General features: G+C 38.0%; 1 protein-coding gene across 2 annotated transcripts in view; it reads left to right on the forward strand.

Moving 5' to 3' along the window:
• The window catches only part of SHROOM2 (shroom family member 2), a 123,051-nt gene that overhangs the window by 24,260 nt on the left and 74,177 nt on the right, over nucleotides 1-24,614 (forward strand). For both annotated transcript variants that reach the window (XM_027735241.2, XM_027735242.2), the window contains exon 2: nucleotides 24,168-24,319. In XM_027735241.2, coding sequence (XP_027591042.1) covers nucleotides 24,168-24,319 — 152 coding nt within the window. The remainder of the gene's footprint in view (nucleotides 1-24,167; nucleotides 24,320-24,614) is intronic.

Raw genomic sequence — 24,614 nt, forward strand, 5'->3', positions numbered from 1 at the left:
TACTGGGAGTAAAATACGGTATCGCCAGTCCGTTCTGGCTCAGCCCGGTATAACTTTGACTACAACAGGCAATAACTTGCTATTCTGTCTTATGAGTAGGAGGAGTTCACTGCACATGTGCTGACCACAGAAGCCTATGCTGTCATTTTTCACCGAGAGGGTATGCAGTCCAGAGATGAAATGTTAATGTTTCAGCCATATAATTCCAAATTCTTGAGGCCTTTTTTAGCCCGCTCACTTGCATTTATTACCGGCTAAAGTATTATCATCCTCTGCTGTGCAGTACTTTAGAAGTATAGTTACCTATTTTCATTTTCTCCCTGTAAGACAGGTGATGACTTTAGGGGATATAAGACAAAGACTAACATTTGGGGCATTCTCCTGCAGCTGAAGTTTCCTAAAGAAAATAAATCAGATCTGAATTTATACGGGAATGTTTGCCTTGCATTCCACACACTGAGTCAATTTATCTCAGAGGCTCTCTTTTTTCCTCCTTCCCACCCTCTTTAAAGTCTTGGTGACTGGGAAAAAAAGTAGGGGTCTATGGTAGATTGTAGAAAGAGATTTTTGTAGCCACTGGTGCCAGGAATCATTAAGGAATGCTTAAGTAGTGCCTCTTGTGACAGCATCCAGTCTATTGGAAAAGCATCGTGTGCCATCTGGCTTTGATTTTGACTTAATTAAATGCATGCAGCTGTTTTTAACAACTAGTCTAAGATTCAGCTGTCTTGACATTTTGTAAAGAACTGGAGTTCAGATTTTGTTGGGGAAGCTGCAATAGTCACCTGATTTATGTTGTTCAGTTCCCTTTAAGTGTGGTCTGTGCAGTTTGCTGATATTTGAGTGACAATTTTGTTTAAATAAACTCTTAAGACTTGCTGACTTCTGGAAGGCTAATTCAGTAGGGCTTTTCCACTACAGATTCTGGCATTTTTCTTAGAACTGCAGTTACTGTGGAATTTTTTTTAATAGCTAAAGGATATTCTTAAGTTCAGCCAAGTCATTTGTCTGGGAAAGAGGCAAGCTTCTTTGTAAAAGTTTGGTTACTCCAAAAGTTTGGCTTTGAGTGGGGAGGCAGGAAGGGGAAAGATGAGGGGAAGGAGGAGAATGCTTCTTTTACTGTTAGCCAGAGTCATTCTTAATGCACAGAATAGCAAGGAGCTACTTTTCTTGGGCTAACCAAACACATGAGAGAGTATCCTTTTTAGTTATCTATTGTTTCATGTAGCATCTTTAACAGAAGTTTACCTATGTGGTTTAAGGATGTTGAAAAAATATCTGCAAAGTTCTACCCATGCAGTTGTAGCTAAAAAGCATACTTCTGGTGTTCTGAGTGCTAGATATCTTGATTTTTGAGGTTTTATCACTTTCATTTTTAAAGTTTTAAAAAAAAACAAACCCAAGAGAAAACATGCACAGAAATAGTGTTTTTATTTAGCATCTAGGTGAGATGAACAAAGACTCGTTCAAATTGCCCTTTTTACTCTTGCATCAAATTTTATCAAGTTGAATAGTGATGATGGTCAAGTATTAATTTAAAATAAGTCTTCTACCATATTTCTAATACTTCCAAATGGTCAATTTTCATTTTCAATCTTTTGTCAAGAATTACCCCATTTTTCCCATTTTTTTTTTTACACTGGAAAGGTTGTATTCTTGGAAGGCCCTTGCAGAAGAGGGTGTAGTTTTGTAATTACATGTGCAGGATGATCTGACCCTCTTCTAGTTCTATATTGCAAGAAATGTTTTTGTTTCTTAATCTTTCTAGGTCTCTTATTTTTAGCAAGTTTTCCTTGGCCCATTGCCACACATTGTATGAATGGAATTCTACAGCTCTCATTACGAACATCAGTTTGCTTAGACCTCTTTAGCTGATTCAGTAAGTACAATATCCAGATCCCTCCTGCTGTGTCTTAACAGCTGTGCTGCAGGCTTGGGTTAGACACTCATTCCCCCTGCCCTGCCCCCTCTCCGCCCTCCCCCAACCTCCTAACCTACAATATAATAGGCACTCGAGCCTATTATATATATTTGGCCTGTTTGTTGAAGAGAGAAGCTTTAGGAGCTGCTTAGGGTGCCCTCCCATCTCTGTTTCCCTTTACCCCTTCATATTTGAAATCAGGATTTATGAAAAAATTGCTATTTTTCTATCACCTTGGTGATAAGTCCACTATCTGTAGAAGAGAAATGCCATGAAGAGATAGCTGTCAAACTGCCTCATGCAATGCTGCTAAACATGTGTTAAACCTGGCCTTGAGAACCCTGTTCCCAAGGGTGAGGGACTGCTGGACTTCTACTTTCATACATGTTGAATTTTTGGCCTCTGCTTTCAGGCTGCTGAAAAAGGTTGCAAATAACATTTCTTGCAAAGGAGGCACTTATTAGTGATAACCAAGAACATCTTCCTTCTAATGTTAATCTGATTATGTAGAACTAATTGACTCAAAGCAGTTGAGAATCAAGGAGCTTTAATTTCTTATTGTCCACCTGTACATGTAAGCATCAGGTTAAGAAGAGACTATGTTATTTTGAAAAGCTTGAATAATTTGGAATTAATTTCTTAAAATCACATGCTAGAATGCATTGCATGTGCATTATTATTATTTTTTTTTATTTACTGCTACGTTAAATACTTGAATTGAGAAGGCCTCCAAACTTTCTTGTTGATTATGAATTGAGTATCAGAACATGTGAGTCTCTCCCTGGTGGGAATGCATTTAGATTGTTTTGTTTGTGGGCATCCCAAGTTGTTTTAGTGGGAATGGTGCACAGTGTCTCTGGGTTTGAGGGTGGCACCATTACAGCGGTAGATGTGGTCTTATATAATTTTAAGAAAGTGTTCATCTACATTGCTCTGGTTTTGGAGACAATTTTGAGGTGTTGTAATATATGCAAATAATGCTGACAGATTTACTTACCATAAAACAGGTGAGCAAGGCAGAGGAAGCTGGGATGTTGGAAATAAATCTCCTCCAGGAAAGCTATCTGGTTGTTCTGCCTGTTTCCTTTCTGCTCACATATTTATTTGTTTGGAGGACACTATAGGACAGGAACTTGAGCCAGAATTAGGTTGGGATAAGAGAAAAGGAAATGATTCAAGCTAGCAACTCTTACTCACTTGGATTGGCTACAAGTTCCTTTGGCTCCTCCTGTGAAGTGGTGTTGTGGGGCACCGCTTGAAGAGCCCTAAGGGACTGCAAACTAGAGAAATGCCTGAAAGTGTAGCCAGGTTATGCCATAAATCCCTGATCCGAGGGCAGGAGTATGTGCATCCGTGCTTTGGAGCCCTTTCACAGGTGATGGGGTAGCAGAGGAAGTTTTCGAGTTGACTGTACTGAAGATTTGAACCTCTTGATTAGTGGCTCAGCTATAGAGCAAGTCAAGAAGGGTGTAAAACAGCTGAAACCACTACTGCTTTGAGTGAGACTCCTTCTCTACACTTCTATTTGCTCTTGTATGAAAGGGAGGGAGCATATCTTCTCAAACCTATTACTGGGTTGATTTGTGTTTCTCGACCTGCAGCTTTAAATTCAGTTTCATGCTTATTCTAAGGTTTAACAAAAATGTTTCTTTGTTTTGTACTTGGGTTGTAGTAGATGCTTCCTATAGAGGATTGAATCAGTGCTTAGTGTTCTGATGAATCACAGTACACTTTCTTGTGTACTTGGGTTCTCAGTTCTGTGGATAGAGAAACAGTCTCCTTGAACTATGTTGTAGTGCATAGTAGAGAGGTCTCGGTGCTTGATGAAGGCTCTAAGAGACCATGGTGTAAGCTTTTCATTGTTTGTACAATTAACTGTGGGTCTGCATTTCTTAATCCTTGGGGGAACTGACTTTTGAACCCGAAGATACTTCTACTGTTTCAGTTTACTACACTTAATGTGTTTACAAGTGCATTTATGTGGGTGCATATAGTTTGAAATGATGGAGAAGGGCCCCTGAGGTGAAGATTTACCTTTATGTGAATATCTTAATCACCCCTTTAGATTTCTAACTGTGAAATAAACAATTGCTTAGAGAAGGGAGTTCTGGCCAAATAAACAAAGAATAGAACAACATGAGGTCTCAAAGTCCAAGAGCCTGACCCCTGCAAAAACTAAGGAAGCAAAGAGCGATGTAGCTGACTTTTCTAGGATTATTGATCTGTTTTTATCCAATGTGATTTGTCATATGAGAATTTGAAAGGCTTTATACTGACTACAATTTAAATTTTATTTAGCGCATCAGAACTGTATCTTCTATTACAACAACTGTACATTGCACTAAGAAAAATGTTACCATCGTTTGTGTGGCACAATTTACCTGGTTGTGATTTTTGAAAGTGCTGTTTGGAAGACACAGGACACTTGCTGAAAACTGGAAATTAAGCTTAATGGAGGTTGAAAACAGGAAAGAGAAAAACCTTTTCCTCTCTCTTTACTACCTTTTCACTTGACTGCTGGAAAAGAGAGTGAACAGTAAGGAAAGGTTTTTTTAACAAGTTCTCAAATACTTTTTATTTTGAAAGAATGCTTGCTTTGATGTATATTTTTCAAGCTGAATGTTTTGAACAGCTTCAGTTTTATGCTTTCATAGTTGTCGAGAATTTTAAGGACAGTAAGAAAATAGATTTCAAATCATGAGGGTTTTAATAAACTTTTAATAAGGAGACTATCCTGGTGAGAAGAGTGAGGTTAAAGGAAGCCGGTCTCATTTCTTAGTAAAAGTTTGGTGATTTAGACTTAAGAGAAGAATGAGTCTTCTGTGCAATGTGGCTAGGCCTTGAATTTTTGGATTTTGTTGATTGAAACTTGCCCTGTGACATGTAGTCAGGATGTGAATGCAGACTTGTTCTGTGGGCAAAACGGGAAGTGGAGTGAACCATGTACCTCCAGAGTGTAGGTTGTCCTGGGCACACAAGTCCTGGAGGGTTAAGGTGTTCCTTACAGCACAGATACCACTCCAGCCCTTGCATCTTTTACTGACTGTAATACAGCTAACTACAACATACAAAATACTTGTTATTTGCAGGACAATGAGCACTGTGGAAAATACAATTGCCTCTGAAGCCATACAGCCATGTGCATGTTTTGTGGGTAGGGAGCTGGGCTGCAATAAACTCCTTAGGTTGTGTTTCTCAGATGAGAAAGCAAAATATAATACAGTGACAATAGTTGAGTGTGCGTATAGTATATAGATCCCTTTTAAAATATGGGAGGGCTATGACCTTGCATTCCAGAGGAGATTAAGTAGAAGGCATCAGTAAAAGCCATCTGTAATCAAATTCTCTGCACAGTTTTTCTTTTAGTGCTTTTGATCTGAGATGAAGTCAGTGAGTGATGTGAAAGTTGCCTTAGCAGAGCATGAAACTTCCGAACTTCATGCATTTGGCACATGTTCAAATGGCTCTGTGTGGGGTCAGTTGTACTTTAACCTTGAGCTTTAGGCATGCTGCTAGAGAGTCCAAGCACTTTTATTTGTCCTCTTCTTTCCTTAGTTAATATATTCTGTCTTAAAAGTGAAAATACTTAACAGAATTGCTTCTTTTTTTCATTTTTTACACAAGTCAGATGTTAAATGTCATGATCCACATAACTTAACTTTTTTTTTAACCACTTCCAAATTCAAGCTTATATGTTAAACCATTTCATTTTGGGAGCTGGCCAAAATTAGCTGAGGAGTTTCTTATCTAGCCTAGTCATTCTGCAAGCATTCCCTTAAACCTCTCCTTTAGTCCAGAGAAATGAACTGGTAAAGTCTTGCTGTGTCTCAACTCTGCCTGCCCAGCATCTTGGCAAACTATGAATTTAATAGAAATGTGCTCTTGCATTAAATATTTTGGCAGTGATCCTATGTTGGTGTTGCTCAATGCAACAGAGAGCAAGCAAATATATCACAGTATTACTTTCATGTCAGTTAAAGCAATAAATATGTATTATTTCTGGTTATTCCATGCTATGGGACATAGCTAAATATGATTATCTGTAGCTGTGTTGTTTATCTGTACTGTGCAATCTGTGCAACTTCCAAAAATAAAAAAAGGTTTTATGATTGGTGTCGTGTGGCAGTTTCCCTGAGTCTAAAAGAAAACTTATTAAATGTCAACATGTTTAGACGTTGCCCTAAAGTAATTCCTTAATGCTCTCAAATGTTACCAGTGTGTCCATTTGACAGAATGTAGTTCTGTCTCTTTAGCCACAGAACAGCTGCTGAAGAGGAGACCTCACTTGACTTGGTTATTTTGCTTTCTTTCGTTGCCCCCAGTTGATTACTTGATTTGGATTTTTTTCTGCTTGGCACACTATATAAGTCAAATTGGTGTACAGTCAGATTCATACTTTGCTACATGTTTTCTCATGCCATACTAAAAAAAGTTAGCTTTTTTTTCCCCACCTGCAAAGCTCTTTAAAATGCAGGCAGGCAGATTGTGAAGACTGGATTCCGTATTTCGTCTCTTCCATCCATCAGTTTGTTTAGCCTCTGCGATGTGATCATTGGCAAACAATGCACAGCCTAGTACAAACCATAAATTTGTCAACACCATACCAACAGAGAATTCCTTGCTCAAATTTTATACAATGTAATTTTTCCCCCAAGACAAGCTGCATATTTGATAAGCTTAGGCAAATCTGTATTTCAACAGTATTGGCATTGCAGTGCTGTAAATATTTCAATGCAATTTATACTTGGGATACTTAGATAAAAGGTAATATTCAGTACACTGCAGAGTAAAGCTCCAGTATAAAAAGGTTATGCTTGAAAGCAAAAGGAAGGGCCTTTATTTTAGGGTGAAAGGGCAAAACTGTTACATGTTCATTAGTTTTCTACGCTGTAATTTGCTAATATTGGAGCCCGAGTGTTTCACAACGGGAATAGCTGGGGTGGGACGGTTGTGAGAGCCTTCAGGGAGGCATGAGACCATGTTTGGGACCTCTTCAGCACCATGTTTGCACAAGTAGGAGCACAGCTTCTGAGGGCACCCACATGCCCATGGAACCTTAGGGCCACTGGGAGCTGTCTCTCCTGCTGGCTCCCTAGGGCTGGTGGGCAGGAGCTCTGGGAGGGCAGGTGGTTTGTGGCAAGGTCAGCAATCCTCAATAGGGCCAGTTTGACTTTGTTTTCTGGACTGGTGCCAGGAGATTGCTTTGAGTGGTTGTGCACTGAGTGATGGAATTACCCTTTGGTTTTCTGCCCTCGGCAATAGGACAACATAAAAGCATCACACATGATGCATCACAGCTGCATCACAAATTAATTTCTATAGGGGAATATTTTTATTTAGTATTGTGTTCTTTGTCTCATTTTTGTTTGTTTGTTTGTTTTTTGTTTGTTTGTTTTGTTTTTCCTTGTTAAATTGAAAAAAATAACTGTTACTTTTGGTAGGTACAATGTTGTAGGTTAAGGAGGATGCTGCTCTGGGAAAGGAAGTTGACTGTTGCAGTTTTGTAGTTAAAGTAACTTGTTCCACTGTGTTCTTAGAAAATTATGACATGTTGCAAAATGTAGTTGCCTTAAAGGTGTTTTTTAAATGTATCATTTACTGTGTTGAAAATATCTGTAATGTTGAAATTGATTAAAAAGTGACTTATATTAGTTTTCTCTTGCATGGGATTTGAGTATATGCTGATAAATCTCGTGTAAGATTTTTATCAGTAAATGAGCTGCACTTTTTTTACTTGTCATCTTATGGTAGAAGACTCAGTTTTCTAAATGAATGGGGTTTTTTTCCTGGCCCTGTGCTGCTTACATTTTTAAATCTTCTTGACAAGCAGAGCAACTGTTGTACTCCTTGTGCATATGTATAATTAAGAGGCTGATTATATTGCCTCCTAATCTAGATTATCATCCTGAAGAAAAAAATATTCCTTTTGCAAAGGGAATAGTGAAAGGCAGAGGTGGAACATAATACCAGCATGGAGGAATAGCATTACCAATTAATAACACTATCAGGAGAAGGAGTCTTGTGTTACTTATCAAAAGACCCTTTTTTAAGTTGCACAATTTGTAAACCTCAACCAATTTTTCCTTGTTTGCACTTGACAGGCACTGTGAGAATCCTGAAAATGCATATTTGCTTAAGTGTGAAGTAGGCAACATTTTTATTGAGTTTTGAACTCTGTTTCCCGTTTGTAGGAAACTTTTAAAATTACATTTTTACAGCTTTAAGCCATTTTAGCAAGTAAATCATAGCATTATTAAATACACTAACTTACCAGTTTGTTCACTGTTCTTTGCTAAGCTTTTGGAAAATTGATACTGAGATAGCCAGCTATAGTTGTGATGTCAGATGATATTGCTGGCTCTGTGGCAGACTGTCTGGTTCTGTATCATTTAGAAGATCACTGTAGAGAACTTTGCATGTGTAATAGAGTTTATGCTCCCTGTATTCCTCTGGAGATTTGCTTACAGTTAAGTAATGAATGGGGAAAAACTAGTAGTCTTTAATGCAATCCATGCTGTAGTGGCTATGCTGGGTAGGACTGAGAGCATGAACTTCTAAAGCAGAACGAATATTCTTTGTACTCTTCCTGTTATATTTCTAGTAAATTGCTAAACAACTATATATTGGACCCCAAAATGCTTCATTCACTTTTGTTGATAACAAAACTCTCCGACTACAAGATATGTTCTTTGCATTTTGGGCCTCACTGATAAATAGGAAATATGACAGTTCCAATATGAAATGTAGTACAACAGTGTTCCAGAAACTTTCTGTACCAAAAAAATTCTAAAATAGGAATTCAAAAGGGTATGTACTAAAAAGATAGTACTTTCAGAAAGTTAATTCACATTTTGAAATAGTCTTGAAATATAAATAATAGCTATAGTAGATAACTGATAAAGGAGGGAGGAGAAAGGGATTTCTATTTGTAATGAGAAAACTATGAATAGAAGGCAAAAACTTGTGGTTTGGATAACCACATGGAAAATGCAGTGAAGTTTTATCTGTAAACTTAAACTGGATGATACCCAGACAAGGAAAAACCTCTATGACTGATAACAGTTATGGATCTGTTGTAGCTCTAAAATCCTGTATGCAGCCAACCAGTCTCTCCAAGTAACTAACAAATATTTTAAAGTAAGAAAATTCCTGCATATTCTGTACAGAAACATAAGCCAGTGGCTTAGAAAATGAAGGAAGAGGTACTGTCTAGTAAATAAACCATGCTTGCTTTAACTGGTAATGTTGAGAGATCTTCATGAAATTGTTTTACTTAGAGTTATTTCACATAGCTCAGAAAATATGTGAACGCAGCAGGAGTCCCTGCAGCTTTCCCCAAATAATGAAATGGGGATTTTAGGTCTTTTATTGCAGAGTTATCTAACTTCCTGCACTTCAGTTTTACTCAAGCTCTGGAAACTCCCTAATGTAAAATGCTGTGGTTCTTCCCTCTCTTGAGTGACTCAGGAGTATCATCCTAAGCCCACATTGGCACAATACCATGGCTGTTAGTATCTTGTTGTGTGGTACAGACCCAGACCAACTTAAATAGACTATTGCTAGCCCATCTCTGCCTTTCTGTATTTCAGAGAGGACGTATGTGTTGTTCTCCACAGTTCACTAAATTAAGAGTGTTGTTCAGCTTAGTGGGAGGAAGCTGAGGGGTTTGGAATGTACTCCCAAAAGGCACATCTGCACCTCTACTGGAAAGAAAAATCCAAGCACACCAGTGCGCCTTTCCTCCAAATTTATGTAGCTACATGTCTTTCTGGTGTACCTGTGTAGTGCTTTTCTCTCACCAAGGTGTATGTGAAGGTACGGACCCTTATTTCTGAAAGACTAGATAAACATAAACAGGAAGAACTAAGCCATCTGAACTCAGTCTTCTCATTGTCCTTATCTGTTCTTGAGGTAGAGAAACAAAGAACAACTCAGGAAGTATAGGAATAACTGTCTAATAAAAAAACCCAGTGGATTTGTAGTGACTTGCTTAGGAAAAGGCTTGCAATGCATTCTTAATTTCAACAGTCCTTAACTTTGATATTTAGTAATAATACAGTCTTTTAATATTAAAAACAAACAAACAAAAGCAAAATGTGCCAGTCCACATTTAGGTGTACCATTTCTTTTAAAGGAGTTATACTTATCAGTAAAAATAGCAAAGTTTCTCTTCAAGAGCTAAGATCAGGCACATACTTCAAAAAATCATTAACTGGTCTTCAGGTCCATAGCTAAACAAAACTCTAGAGGTTTACAAATTGGTCATTGCAGTGTCTGATGTTTAGCTCCTAGAAGTCCATATGCAGTTTATGGTAATTAAGTGCTTGAAATAGGTAATCCAGAAACTTCCCTGTTAAGAAAGGAGCTACTTAAAGGAGTATCCCAACATGGACATCTGTGCAGAGGAACAGTCCAAATTCTCCCAGATTCATTCGAAGAGGAGAGGCAGGACTGCAGTAGCAAAGCAAATTCACAAACCACAAGCTCTTAGAGTAAACTGCTGTTTCTTCCCTCCTCACCCCTTTCTTTTTTTCTTCTTTTTTCTGAGTTGAGAAATTGCTAATTATTCTCCTCTTAAAGTGAGACCAAACTAGGCAGCACCAGAAGTGGTGCTTGCTCATTTTTGTGTTCTATCCATGGAGTGCATGTCCAGAAAACAAGAGATGTTTCTTGCTCTGCTTGGGGGTGGTTTGACCTCCTGTCTATGGCTGGAATACTGCTCTAACCACCAGGCTGTATGCTGGGACATGCAGTGCTCCTTAACCACTGTGTGGAAGCAATCCCAGACTGGTAGGGCTGGGGTGAGAGTACAAAGGGAATGTGACTTTTTTAACACACACACGTGCACACACTGGGTTTTTTCCTTTCTCTTTTGCAGATGATGATTAGAATGCTTCTTGGAGAAGAGGTGAATGGGCAGTCTTAGGTACAGATTTCAACTTCCCAGCATTTATGTTTATAATGAAGAGCGTAAAGTGTGCTAATACTTGTGGAAGCAGAGAGAGAAACCCGCAATTACTCTGCTCTGTGAATATGCTGCATCTGTCAGATGTTTGGCTCAAAAATATGTTTTCCAAAGCCCCTTCCTGATAAGTTGAGATTAAAATGTTGTTCTGTGCCATTACCATTTAAAGGATGGAAGATACGCCCATCACCAGGTGCAACCCAGTCCTCAGCCATAACTACTGAGACACAGAACCACTCAGCAAGGTACCACTCTCCTCAGTTATTTTTTTCCGCATCTCAAAGTACTTATTCTTTGAGCAAGTATGATTGAGGAATCCCAGGAAGGATTTATTGGTGGGCAAAAATGCATTAATGCTGCCAAACTCTGAGGCTGTTTTGAGAAACAACCTGTTACTTCTATACTAAAAGAAGGCAGCAAACTTCTTAGGAAAGATTGCACAACCTGAAATAAGCTTGAGCTATTGATTTTTAGCTTCAGCAGGGAAACATTAGAAGACTAACTGGATGATGGATTTACATGAAAATGCAAGACATTCCCTAAGTTTCTGCAAGAGGCATGGTTCTGCCCTCCAGTCGGCTGTGTACCAGTGAAGTGTAAGCCTGCATGATTGGTGATCCAGAATAAAGGCAGGTATGAGGCAAAGGTGCAGGCATCTTCAGGAACCAAAGTACTGTTAGAATTACATGTCTCTAGATGTAGTTTTTATTAAAAAAAAAAATTTCATCCTAATGATTTAGTTTATGATGCAACTAATGCGATTCTGATCATAGTCTGAGATGCATAACAGAATCTTCACCAGATACTACAGTTTCCTGAATCACAAAATGTTGAATTATCCTATTGAAGGCTGGTCAGCCTCTGTCCCCAGAACAAATGATGCAGAAACATGTCACCTATTTAATTTGGAAAGCAGAAGGCTTTCCAGTTGCTGCTTAAGTCAAACCTTCAACTTTCTTTTACTATGATAAATAAAATCTTAATAAAAGGCTTTCCTACAATTTAGAGTATAAAAATTACTGAATTTGGAGTAATTTGAATACAACGTGAACAAAATTTTTTAGTGTGCAACTGTTGTTGCATGCTATGTAATATAGTATGTGATTTAAATATTTGAGTATTATTCAGAAGAGTAGATTCTTTCTCTGCTGTTTTTAGTGATGTTTTTCTTGAACTCAGCATGTAGCTAAGTAGTATAATACTTTGTGACCTAATGATATTTGCAGGATGAGTTTAATATTTGCTTTGAAATTTCAACTTCTAAGTCAGTGCGTACAAAAATAATCCTCCTTTGTGATTCAATCTCAAGCCTATGTGCATAGCTCTTGTCTAGGGAACCCTTTATTTTTCACCATATGAAGAATCAGGGCTCTGCTCAGAATATGCTTTTGGAGGAAAGGCAGGTTGTAGTGACAGGCTTGAGAAGGAAAGGCAAGTTTTGAATGTAAATACTGCTGACACTGGGCAGGCTCTCCAAAAGGCCCATGTTGCTTTTTTCTGAAGATGGTCATAAGACTGCCTGCGGGAAATTGCCAGGACTATCAAACAGTGGGTTAAAATACTGCTTTGCTCCCAGCTCTTGCATGCTTCAGTGTTATGCTTTAAAGATGTATCTTCTCTCAAAGGAAAACAGCTGTTTCATGGCATTCATAAATAATACAGACAGTATCTTGTGGGTTCCACAAAATATTCAGTTTCCTGAACTGTGTTGCAGACTAATTTCTGGACGTCAGTCTTTAATGGTCTGTCAGTTATCAAGATGTGCAAGTTCAGAATCTCCTGTGCAATGTGGTATTTGAAACAACCTCCTGCCAACACTGACATCCTAAACTGGTGTGCTCAGACATGAATTTTTCATTAGTGTGGTTGCATGCTGCTGGAATCCATGCTCCTGAGAAGCGTCTGTGTGTGCCGGCGTAGGCAGCAGTGGGAGACAATAAACCGTGTGTATGATGACATGCACATGTGCACATACAGTGGTACCACCACCGGTGTCGGAAAATAGAAGTGTAATTATGAATTTTCTCCCGTGTTGCAAGAATTATTGTACAAACATTCTTACCCAAGATTCCACTCATACTTGAGTGAGTGCTACACAGTGAAGTTATGGATTGTGCTGCGTGAACAGGATGTGTCTTTTAATAAGATCATCTGCACAGATGACAAATACTTTTGCCAAACAGAAATACAGATGTTTGTCAAACTGAGTAGTTTTGTCATAATTAAATGCACCTTTTTAATCAGGAAATGCAGATAATTGTGTGTGTAATGTTTTGACACGTCTTTAAAACTATCTTTTTTAAGTCATTGGAGTAATCTGCCTGCTCCTAGAGCTAATTAGGTCAGCAACAAGTGTAATACAATAAAGCTTTGGAAAAAGAGCTGCAAATGAAAGCCAATTTGGGAAGTGTCCATTTAGAGTAGTAAGCATACTCTCTTGTGACACAACACAATTTACTGCTAAATCCATGCAGCTTTTTGAAGCTTCTACTTGTGTGAATTTACATTATTTTAATCCATGGTGATTTTAGTGCATTATTATTTGCTAACTCACAGCACAATCCTATAATTTCTTAAGAAAAAAAAAAAGTTTTGTCATTGACCCAGTATAATTATCTTATTAGTTCATTATCTCTCATTAATTCTAGGACAACTTATACCTCTAAAATAGAGAAAAAGTGGCAAGATACTCATAGAGGCACTGAAAATCCTTGCATATCTAATTCCTGAGGTAAATTTTTCACGAGGAAGGAATTTCTTCTAATGTTCTGTGATATCAAGCGATGGAGTTGTAAGGAACGGTATATAGAATAAGCTACACAAAATGAAGAACCTGAAATTATGAACAGCTAGGTCTGTTTAGAAAAAAAAGGAAAATGTCTCTTTTTAAGAAAGTTTTGGGTTTGTGGGGGTTTTTGCAATGTTTGAGTTTTTGTTGGGTTGGTCTTTTTCCCTTGTGTTGGTTTTCTGGTTTGGTTTTGTGGGGTTTTATGTTAGATCTGAAATATATGTCAACTGAGAACTGATGGTTAGGGAAAAAATGGCAGGGATACCATAATGTGATTGATACCTGGAGTGTACATTAATCTCACTCCACAGAACTGAATTTTACTTTTTTCAAGTTCCTGACTCAGACTTAAGATGTTGGTGCTCACCTCGAGCTTCATGAATGTTTCATGTCCTGCTCAGCTGAGTATGTGCCCTAGGAAGGCAGATGGGTACTATTTCATCTTGTCAATAAAAACACTGGTAGTTTCTTTATTGACATGCTTTTTTATTACTGGAGCATCATGAGAGATTTATGTTAATTGTATTAGTAGTCTGCCTCTGATGTCTGACTGTACCAGGCAGCTTAGGGTACTGCAAGCTGACAAAGTGGACCAGATTGAGTAGAAACTGCCATAGAGTCCTTTGCAACTTGCTTTTTGAATTTTGTTTAGTAGTTTTAGAAGCAATTGCATTGTAGTTCCTGCCTTAGAAAAAATATATTCAATGCTGTATTTAGTGTTTGCTTCTTCATCTTTTAACGTTTGAGTTCTGGGTGAAAGTGGAGCGGGGAAAACCTTCTTCCTTTACTGAGGGAGTAATAAACAAGAACAGAGGAGAAACTAAGGGCAAGGTTACCCAGACCTTTTTTTTTCTGTAATAATGTGCCTTTTTGTTTTCTTGAGGGTCATCCCACTTGTTTCCGAGTTTTTATTGCTTTAAGAATGAAGAATTGAAATTGCATACAGAGTGCACAGCAGAAACATGGGTTTCCTGGAGTGGGAACAGATATTTGTCTATTCAGTTTGAGGTACTACATAATTATAGTAAATGTGGTTGTATAGATTATATAAAGCCGAATTAAGACAATTTTAGGTTTTGTTGCCTATTTTACCACTGGGGTGGGGGAGGAAGGAATAAATGTGTCTTCTTGTTTTAATTTGGCTTTAAATTATTGAATTGTTGAGGAGAATGGTTGCAAAGGAAGGCTTCAGCCTGTAATTTGGGTGCTGTGTGAACCTTAATATCAATTTTGAACAGAGAGCAAAAGTTAATGTAAAGAACAAACTCTGTTGTTAAGGTTTAAAACCCTCAAATTTTAGGAGGAGCCTGACCCTTCTTCTGAAGGCTTTTATTTATTTTCTTTGCAGAGGAGTGGGCGAGGGAATCAACAAATAAGACATGTTTTAAAATTCAGCACCTTGGTGAAACTTTTTTTTCTTTAAAGTTGAATAATACTGCAAGGGGTGGGAAATCTTGCTGAAAAAAATTACTATCATTTATGAGAGCAGGTCATTCTCTTCTCATTAATGTTTGTCTGCTACATATTTGTTTAGATGTGTAATGTTACATTCTCTTCAATCCACTGTGTAGCAGTGGGTTCCTAAGTACTTCTGCAGTAACTATTAAAAATTATTTTTACTTTTGTTATAAAATCAAGTTTCAGGAGTTGGTAAGAATATTCTTACAAGATTTGTTGGGGAATATTATACTTTCTCACTGTCTGAAAAATGAACATTTGTGCTATGACAAAAATGGAAGGCTCCAAATAGCAGGCGTGACTATAACTAAATAATGGTATGAGTTAGTCAAGATAAGCATTCTGTGAAAAATGAACTGTTCAAGAGGAAATATTTAAAATGAAAACATAACACTCTTTGTAAAATTCCTGTGGCTTTTTGCAGACCCATCATGGTGCTTTTGAAACTAATAGGCAATGAAGCAGTTTTTTCTGTTGCTGGATCTTAATCAGTGCTACCTGTGTCTAAGAGTATTGCTTTTTTTTTTTTTTTTTTTTGAAACCTCAGCAATTTGTAGACATAGGCATAGGTTCAACTTAAATTTTATGTAGAAGGTCACATTTAGACTGAATATATGATAGACTGAATGAAGTAGGTGAAATCTATTTTCAGTGAGCATTCTGTTTCCACCTACCAGGTCTTTCAATGTCTTTCTTTGCAGCATGTTGAAGTTCTTCACAAACAAACTGTAAGTCTTTTCCTTTGTCATTAATGTGCGACCCTACCCACGTGACCATACGGGCACATTCAGGTTTTTTTCTTTGATTTGTCAGAAACTCCTACCCTTTCCCTAATTATGCAGTGGTTTTACAGGCTGTTGGATTGCATTCAGTATGTTATTGTCAAGGGCACATTGGCAAGCTGTGACATTATTTTCCTGAGATGGACAGGAAAGCAGAAAGATAAACCAGCATTGTTGAAAGCGTATGATAGTTGCAAAGTAAAAACCTTGAACCTTACGATCATAAAGATTACTTTGTCAGGTTGTATTTTTCCTCTTGAAAGTCTGTTCACGTTATCAGTTGGAATAGATAAAATACAAGTTGTTTCTAGGCATAACCTCTTTTTAACCATTCTTATCATTGTTTGTAATAGCTGAAAATACAAAAATGTAGACCTATAAAAATGCTTAATGGTAGCTGCACAGATTGCATACTCAAACAGCCTATATATATAATTATCCATAAGTAAACTTGGACAAGTAAATATGTATAGTCCAACCCTTTCAAACTTCTCTGGTAGGAGGCTTGTTAGAATAAGTAAACTGCATATAGAGAAAAAATTCTCTTTTGGCCTTCTGACCATTTCTTTTCATACCACTATTATGTGCAGCAGTATTATGTGCTCCATTCTTATACAGATTATTTTGTCATTTTGAAAAAAAAAAAAAGGAAGATATGTTTAAGAACAGTGTAAGATATCTGTGACCTGAAATGGGTTCCTCTGGGTTGGATGCCTTTAGTTTCTGTAAAATGCAAACCCAAACTCATGGCTGAAAGTAAACAGGAATTATTTCTTGGTAATTTTTGACTACGTAGTATACAGCTTGTCTGAATTCTAAACAGCAGTAGGGATGTGTCTAAATGTTGATCAAATGCTAGGAAAAAAAGCTATGCTTTGCAAGTGTTACATTGGTGTGAGGGAGGAGTAGGACTGGAGTTCTTTCAGGATCAGCACCACCAGCAGGCTTCTGCCACTGTCCCTGCTTCCAGTATCTCTATCTTTTCCACCCTTGTCTTAGCCTTATTCTTAATCCTAGTAAGCTGGGTCTGTTTGGCTTTGCTCTGGCCTTGCCAGCTTAGGGTTGTCAGGACTGTAAGAGCTGGGCAGCTTCCCTGGTGAACTTGTGCTTTCCTGCAGGGGCTCTTGTATAGAAAGATCTCCAAAGATTGTACATGTTTAGTTACTTTGTGGAGATGTAATATATGTAGGTGTGCTGCTGTGAGTTATGTGCAAATATTATTTAGAAACTGTAAAATGTATCTAGCAAAGCTTAGGTACTAATGGCAAAAAATCCAGCCAAGTTCTTGACACTCAGCAGCCGCATCTTTTTTATTTTTTGATACATTATTTTATATACTCTATTATTTTACATACTCTATGCTTTCAAAGCATCAAGGGTTTTTTGGGTTTTGGAGGGTTTTTTAACGATTTTTAAAATTTATTTATCTCTAGTAGAAGTGTTCACCAGTGATGAAAAGTTTCCAACTTCTGTTGCTGAAACAATGGAATCACTTTGAAAAAAACCTTTAAAAATAAACATCTGTTGTTCAGTTTTTAAAACCTACAAATCTACATGAGGTCTCTCTTCCTGATACTTTTCATCTGGAAATTGTTATCATTAGTTTCTTGGGGAAAAGCTTCATTAAATTTTTAACTTTCGAATACTTTAATTGGTCTTCAATGTGCAGAGCTCATAACAGGCTTGTGATTTAAAGAATCAGATATAATAACAGTATCCTCTTTAGAAATAGTAACTGATGATTTATAATTGGAAAGATTTTCTCACAGGCTTATAGTAGGTATTGTTTTGAATGTAGGTTGAAATAAAGTATTCATCAGTTTATGTGTGAATTTTTAAAAAGGGAAATGGTGGATGTTTTACCATAACTTCTTAAACACTTCTGGTTTGAGGACCTCTGAAGTTGTGTTTCAGCCTGGAGTCAATTTTTACAGCTGTAATAAATCCCTCTCAAAAATTGCCTGTTCCAAGGGAAGTGACAGCACACCCTTAATCAAAACAGTGGTGTGGACACCGTTACAAAAATTGAATAAATACTTAAAGAACTGTACCAACGGTTATCTTTTCAAAATATGAAGCTTTCTTTAAAACAAAGAAACAATAAAGAAAGAAAAAGATTTCTGGGCAAATATGCAAATGTTTAAATGCACCAAATAAAGAGCAATTAGAAAGGGGTGCGATAGCCTGTGTCCTGTTACTGAACTCTACCCTTTAGAAAAATGTTTCCATTTTGATTTTTAAGAATCACTCGTTGACAGAAGGCAGGGCTCCTGCCAGCTCGAGATCTGTGCAACACAATGGTGGACACTTCAAAAGAACAGCCAGACCAGGGAGATTTCTCAGCCTGTTCAGTGGTTCTGTGACAATGACCATGAGCCATTGCCCTTGGGTAGGGAAGAAAGAAACTGCCATTAGGGAAATACATTGCTCTGGACTAAACATTCCTAAAATTTGATGCTGTTTGCTGTAATGTTTAAGGATAATTTTGGGAATAACAAGTATGGGCAATGACTGGTGGGGTGTGAAATTATGATACAAATGCAAAAGGGAAGTTCTGACTTGCATGCTAACTTAAAGTGTCACCAAACGCAGCAGACGCCTATCTGCACGATCAAAGTGCAGCAACTGCCAAGTTAATAGTATTGGATAGTATTGCACAGGCCCAGATTTTGCAAGTTGGTAGCACATCATTAAACTTTCTTTGCTTTATATGGTGTTCCTTAAAGCTCATGTTGGGTGGTTAATGCTGGTTATCTAACCTGCAGTCTACGGAGAGATGTGGTTTGGGTTTACAGGTACCCTCCAGTAATGTGAAGGTTTTTGTGGAATTCCTTGCTTTGTTGCAGACATCCTGCATTGGTTTGGGCCTTGTTCCCACATATGCTTCTGAGCCCATCTATAAAAGGGGGCCGGAGTTTGTTCCCTGCCAAGTGTCCTTCCAACAATCTCTTTCAATGTCCAAGTATTAAATCAGAGTGGGAGAGAAAAGATGTGTCGGAACGTAAAATCAAGTGCATTAGCCTTGCCCAGCTTCTAGTGTATGCATGCCTGTGAGTGATGCCTTACATACACACATCCATTGTCTTTGGACCAGTTTGGTCCTGTTGGAGTTTGTACCTCTGTTTTATTCTGCCTCTCTTTGAGACATGAGTCTTGCCCTCACCACTAAAGACTGCATTTGCAGAATGTATAACTGGAGTTAAGTCAGTTCTGTTACTTTTCTGTTGATTGCTCAAAGTTACACAAATGCCAGGCTTGAACTACAGAGGTTTTTCTGCTTTATTTAACTCTGTGCAAATCAAAATAATTAACATTTCCTACATTTTTTTGTTCTGAACATCTCATACAAAGATTGTTAGGTTTTTGGAAAAAAGTCTGTATTAGATGCTCATAAGACAAACAACCACAGAATAATTTCTTGGCTGTACAAGAAGTGAATTATGATAAAATAGTTTATCACAGCTGATAGCAGAGTGCTGATAAATGGCACTGTTTTTTCCTGTGTTTGTCTCTGGGTTTGGGTTTCCATCCCGTCTCCCACCCTGTCGAAAGAGAGCATGGACAAGAAACTGTCCTCTTTGTAAACAAAACTAGATCACTCGTGTGACACGGCATTTCCCCAACCTGTCTCCTGCTTGTTTATACAGGTGTCTATAGAGGAATGTGGGTATTTTAAGTAAAGTGTCAGACCTGATAAACACAGAAGTGAAGGGGTCATGTTCTAGAATTGGTGCTCCCCATCAACACCACAGCAATGCAAAGCTGCAGATATAGGCCGTTATTTTCCCCTTTTTGTTTATTACCAACAGTGGGAATACAGACTTGTGTCCTTTGAATGTGTTTGTGTATTTAGCTGTTAGGCTTTTTCTCCATGGCTCGGCTCTTCTCCCATTTCAAGGCTCTCTCCTTTTTACAGGAAGAATTTCACATACCAGATTTACATGTGTGTTGTTTTTTCCATTTTTTTTTTTTTTTTAAATCCTATTACCTACATCTTGAATCAGTGTTTCTTCCTGTTTTGTGGATATATTTTATAAGCAAAAATAAATTTGGGAAGATGTGACAATTAATGTAGATACAGTTGTGATGGCAAAGTCTGCAGTCACAATCCTCCCTGAAGCACAGATCCCAAAGTTTGCTTTTGTCCTTGGCTATAGAGAGGTCATCAGGGACAGCAGGGTGAGAGTTGGAGACTCTAAGCAGATGCTTTTCGTCAACAAACATCCTTTTCATCTCCTTTTGAAAACACTTTTTTTGGTAGCATACCAACATCACTGCTAAGGATAGGAAGTCATCATGTTTACTCTTGTTAATTTAGCATAGTAAGAGCGGTATGATTTTTTTAGTACATAACAAAAACATGGTTCGGGGGCGTTTCTAGAACTCTTACTCATCCAAGATAGGTAATGTAACATGTCTTTTGAAGACTTATGTCTGTGATTTATAAGAAAATGAGGTGTTGATTTTTTTTTTCTTCTATGTGTCTTTTTTTTTTTCCTACTATTGCTATAAAAATCTTGAGATGTGTGTGCTACAGGCGTTCAGTTCCTGCAACTACTCCAGACTGAGCAGAAGGGTTGTTGAGGATTACGTCCTGTCGTATCTGCCAGCTGACAGTGACTGAGGTAGATCTCTTCGTGTTGACCGTTCCTGAAAGATTTTATTTTAAAACCTCCCTTTGCATTTTCAAGGCTTTATTTTCAGCTATTGACCTAGTTTTTCTGGACAACTGAAATTCGAAAAGAAATGGATGCTAGATAGATAAGAAATACAGACTTCAGTCTTAAAAGTTGGGCTTAAATCCTGAACACAGCATAGCATAGCTGACTGAAGATGGTAAGTAAAATACGTTCAAGGTCGAGGTGTGAAAAATAGTGACATTGTCAAGTATATTCACTAGTTCTAAAATATTTTATGTTTTTTGGTTGGTATTTACACTTCTACTTAAGGACTGATGAGATAGAAAACTACTAAATGGGTAAATAAATAAAGACAAATATTAAAACTAGTAAACAGAAGGAGAGAAAACCTGGAGAATTGCACTGTCCAAGTTTACACAAAGAGTTAGTATGGCAATATTTTTTTTAAGAGGTCTTTTCCTCATGGTTTTTTCTGGCTGTGTTTCTTTGTATGTGTGCAAAGCCTAATGCTTTTAGTTGTTATGACTAAAGGAAGGACTCCTAGTGTATCAGAAGAAATTGTATTTTTTCTGCCTAACTTTCCCATTTCCACTTTAAAGTGCACTGTCAAGTGGAATCATATTTGGGGATCTATGTATGAAAGGTTCATGTTTAAATTATTCAGCTTAGGAAGACTTCTACTGTGTAGTTTTTATTCTCCCTAGCTGCAGGTGATCTGAAGACAAGGCATTAAAGCCACTTCTAGTTTTCATGAGGATGGCTTCAGCTTTGTGTTCGGGTTTTGATTTTTTAAAATACTTTTTTGAGAATTTTTTGATCAATGTTTTTTTGGACAGCCGGAGTCTCTTTGGAAAGCTTGCACTTTGTGGAATGTGTAGTTTCCCTGCTGAAATTAAAACTCAGAGGGGGTAACTGAATACTCCCTGCCATCAGTGCATTGCCAGCCTGAAGAAAAAACAAACATACTCACTGAGAACAATGAACATTCCTTGAAACTCTAGGAGACAGATTTTTGCCCCCCCCTCCTTTTTTTTTATACAGACAAGAAAAAGACCCTGTTGTGGTGTTTTGGGCCCAGGTGGCAGGGCCCGGGAGCTTCTCACCCTTGTCGTTATGTTTGGGTGCCTTCCTTTATGCCTTGGGCATAAAGGCTGCAAGTGGTTGACATTTATATTTGGAGTTTAAAGTGTGTCCTCCTACAAGATCCTTTCCCTCTCTGCCCCCTGCCCCCCCACGACCTTCTCCCTACAGTTTAACTGATTTAACTCTGACTTTCATTAATGTTTTTTGCCCTGCTTTGCTAACCTACTGGGCTTCAGACATGTGAGTCCCAGGCTGTTCTCTGGTTTTGCTCTGCTTGACTCCAGGGTCCCCTCATATGGCAGACACTCTGTACTTGACATGTCTGAACTGAAATCTTTCCTTACGTATAAGCAATTTCCACTGCTACTCCCTTGTTTTTAGCTTTACTGAAGATTTGCAGAGATAACTTGGTATTCTGGTAAATTCTTGGTGTTCAGAGGATACGCGAACAGGTCAGAGGACAGGTCATAACTTGAAAACTAGATGTATGGGGATGTAGAAACTTGCTCTGTCTTTAATTATCTGTGGGTTTTTTAAGATAAGTTCTGAAAGTGAAGTTGCTTGATTAGTATTAATAATGAGTGTTTTAGAATGGGATATAAGACTAAGCATTTTTCATGGCATTCTTTTTGGCTTAGATTTACAGGCCCGAAGATTTTTAAGAACATCTATCATAAAATTACATGAAGAGAGCTTTTATGTGCCTGCACTGAGATTGAGTGCTGTATGAGATCATCCTAGAGTACTTTCATCAAGAGATATTGCTTTTTTTATTAGCTTATTTAAATTATATTTTTGTGGGTGGACTGTTCCTAAAACCTGTACTGTGAGCTTCAGAATTCATGAAGTTAGGGTTCCTGTGGATTTATCTCATTGCTGATTGACTTTGGTGCCTCAGAAGATGGCAGTTCTTTATGAAGCTTTCTGCAGTTGGGGTGGTTACCAGGAATTACCCTTTGTAGGTTTGCTGGCATTTAATAATGGGGGACTTGGAGATACTATAGTCAATGCAAAATATAATGGAGACACAAATGAAAGTCTTTGCTTTGAAGACAAAGTGTCAAATGTACAAGAAGATGCACATATGGATTATGAGCAAGTGAGGGAGGAATAAAATTAAATGCATAGATCATGAGGCCAAGCAACTCAGAAGCCAGAGGCTGCATTGACAGCAGAGGAGATGGGAAGAAACTGAGATAGCCAAGGGACTGAATTGCAAGTGTTCGACACTTACAGTCCACCACTAAACCATAGCCATAAGTGCCACTTCTTTTAAAGGGATGGTCCCCCCCACATCCAATGAAGGATAGGGATTCTCCTTAAGCCATCCTTTGGTTGCTAATGTATTTATGGAAATATTTCTTTATTGCCTTTTGCAGCAGTAGCCAGATTAATTTCTAGTTGGAGTTTGGGCCTTCTAATTTGCTCCCTGCAAAACCTCACAACATTCTTGTAATCCTGGTTTTAAATCTGCTCAAACTGTTGGTACTTGTTAATCTGTCTGTTCAAGCTTTTGAGATTTGTTTTAAATTTTGAAAATGGATAACTTCTTGCAGTGTGGGTTTTTTTAACTTCAATGGGGTGGGAATTGCAAAAGCCTAAATCTTTAATTTATCTTGTATGTGTTTTGTCCCATGTTATGAACAGTTGTGTAAAAATTCAATGCGTGCAAGAGATGCCTGTGGCAGCAAAATAATCTTCCAGTGAATTTCCCTTACTGTCGCTGTTTTTCAGCAGTGTGACATCGTGTCTTTCTTGGATCTCAGACCATCATCTCTTCTTCTAGTCAGACCTGTTAAAAAGCTTTATGGATTTTAAATTCTCAGATGTTTTCCTAAATGTTTATGTTCCTGATGAAAATACCTTTGTTTTCCTGACCAGCTTGTTAAGCAGTATTTTGAGGTTTCATTGCATTGCCAGATTTTTGGAGTTGGCTGTGTGGTAAATGTTATTGACTATGTGGTTAATATTATTGACTGTCTTCTCTAGAGAACCAGATTTTAAAATGCCTACCCAAAGCTCTATTTGCACGTATGATTACATGTTCAGTATTGAACAGAGGTCAAGATCACAGATGCTTTTCACAGGATGGGTGAGGTTGGAAGGGACCACAGTGGGTCATCTGGTCCAACATCTCTGGTCAAGCAGGGTCATCCCAGAGCACATTGCACAGGATTGTGTCCAGACAGTTCTTGAATATCTTCAATGAACGGATACTCCACAACTTTTCTGGGCAATCTGTTCAGTGCTCAGTTGCACACACAGCAAAGTTCTTTGTTGTATTCCCAAATTTCCCTCAAGCTTTCTAGTTTTCTCAGAAGGTTTTCACTCTTTTATTTCTTTCCTATCCTAACTGTCTCTGTATCATTACTATTTCTTTGCAGTGTTTTTTAATGTACCTTCTTAATTACACTAAGCACTTAAAAACTGTATTAATTTTTGTTGAAGCCAGTATTGAGAACTCATTATCTTAAAGGTGGCACTGTGCACCTCAATAATTCTACCATTTGATACACACTTTTTTTTCCAGATAGAAGATGGGAGCAAGGCTGCAGCTGTGGACAAGTTACTAGCTGGGGATGAAATTGTTGGCATCAATGATGTGAGCCTCTCTGGCTTCCGACAAGAAGCAATCTGTCTGGTGAAAGGTTCACACAAGACGCTGAAGCTTGTAGTAAAAAGGTAAGTTTGTGTCCTTCAGCTGGAAAACCAAATGTGCTTCAGGCTATAAGCTACTCGGCAACTACATTTGCCAAGATTTGGCAAGTTAATGGCTTTCATCCAGTGTTATTAATGTACATATTATGTGGTGTTACCTCCTCCTTAAACACAGACCCTTTATGGAAGAAGAGGGTCTGATCAGCCTACTGATCAGAGCAAAAACTGAGACAATGTATTCTGTGAATACTGTTGTGATGAGTCAGGACACTGTTCCTTTCTGTCCTCCTGAAGTGCAGTGCCCAGAGCAGGCTGTCAG

This window comes from Pipra filicauda, unplaced genomic scaffold (assembly GCF_003945595.2).
Source record: "Pipra filicauda isolate LSUMZ 115617 unplaced genomic scaffold, ASM394559v2 scaffold160_size1671714_pilon, whole genome shotgun sequence".
In the NCBI taxonomy this organism is placed as follows: domain Eukaryota; kingdom Metazoa; phylum Chordata; class Aves; order Passeriformes; family Pipridae; genus Pipra; species Pipra filicauda.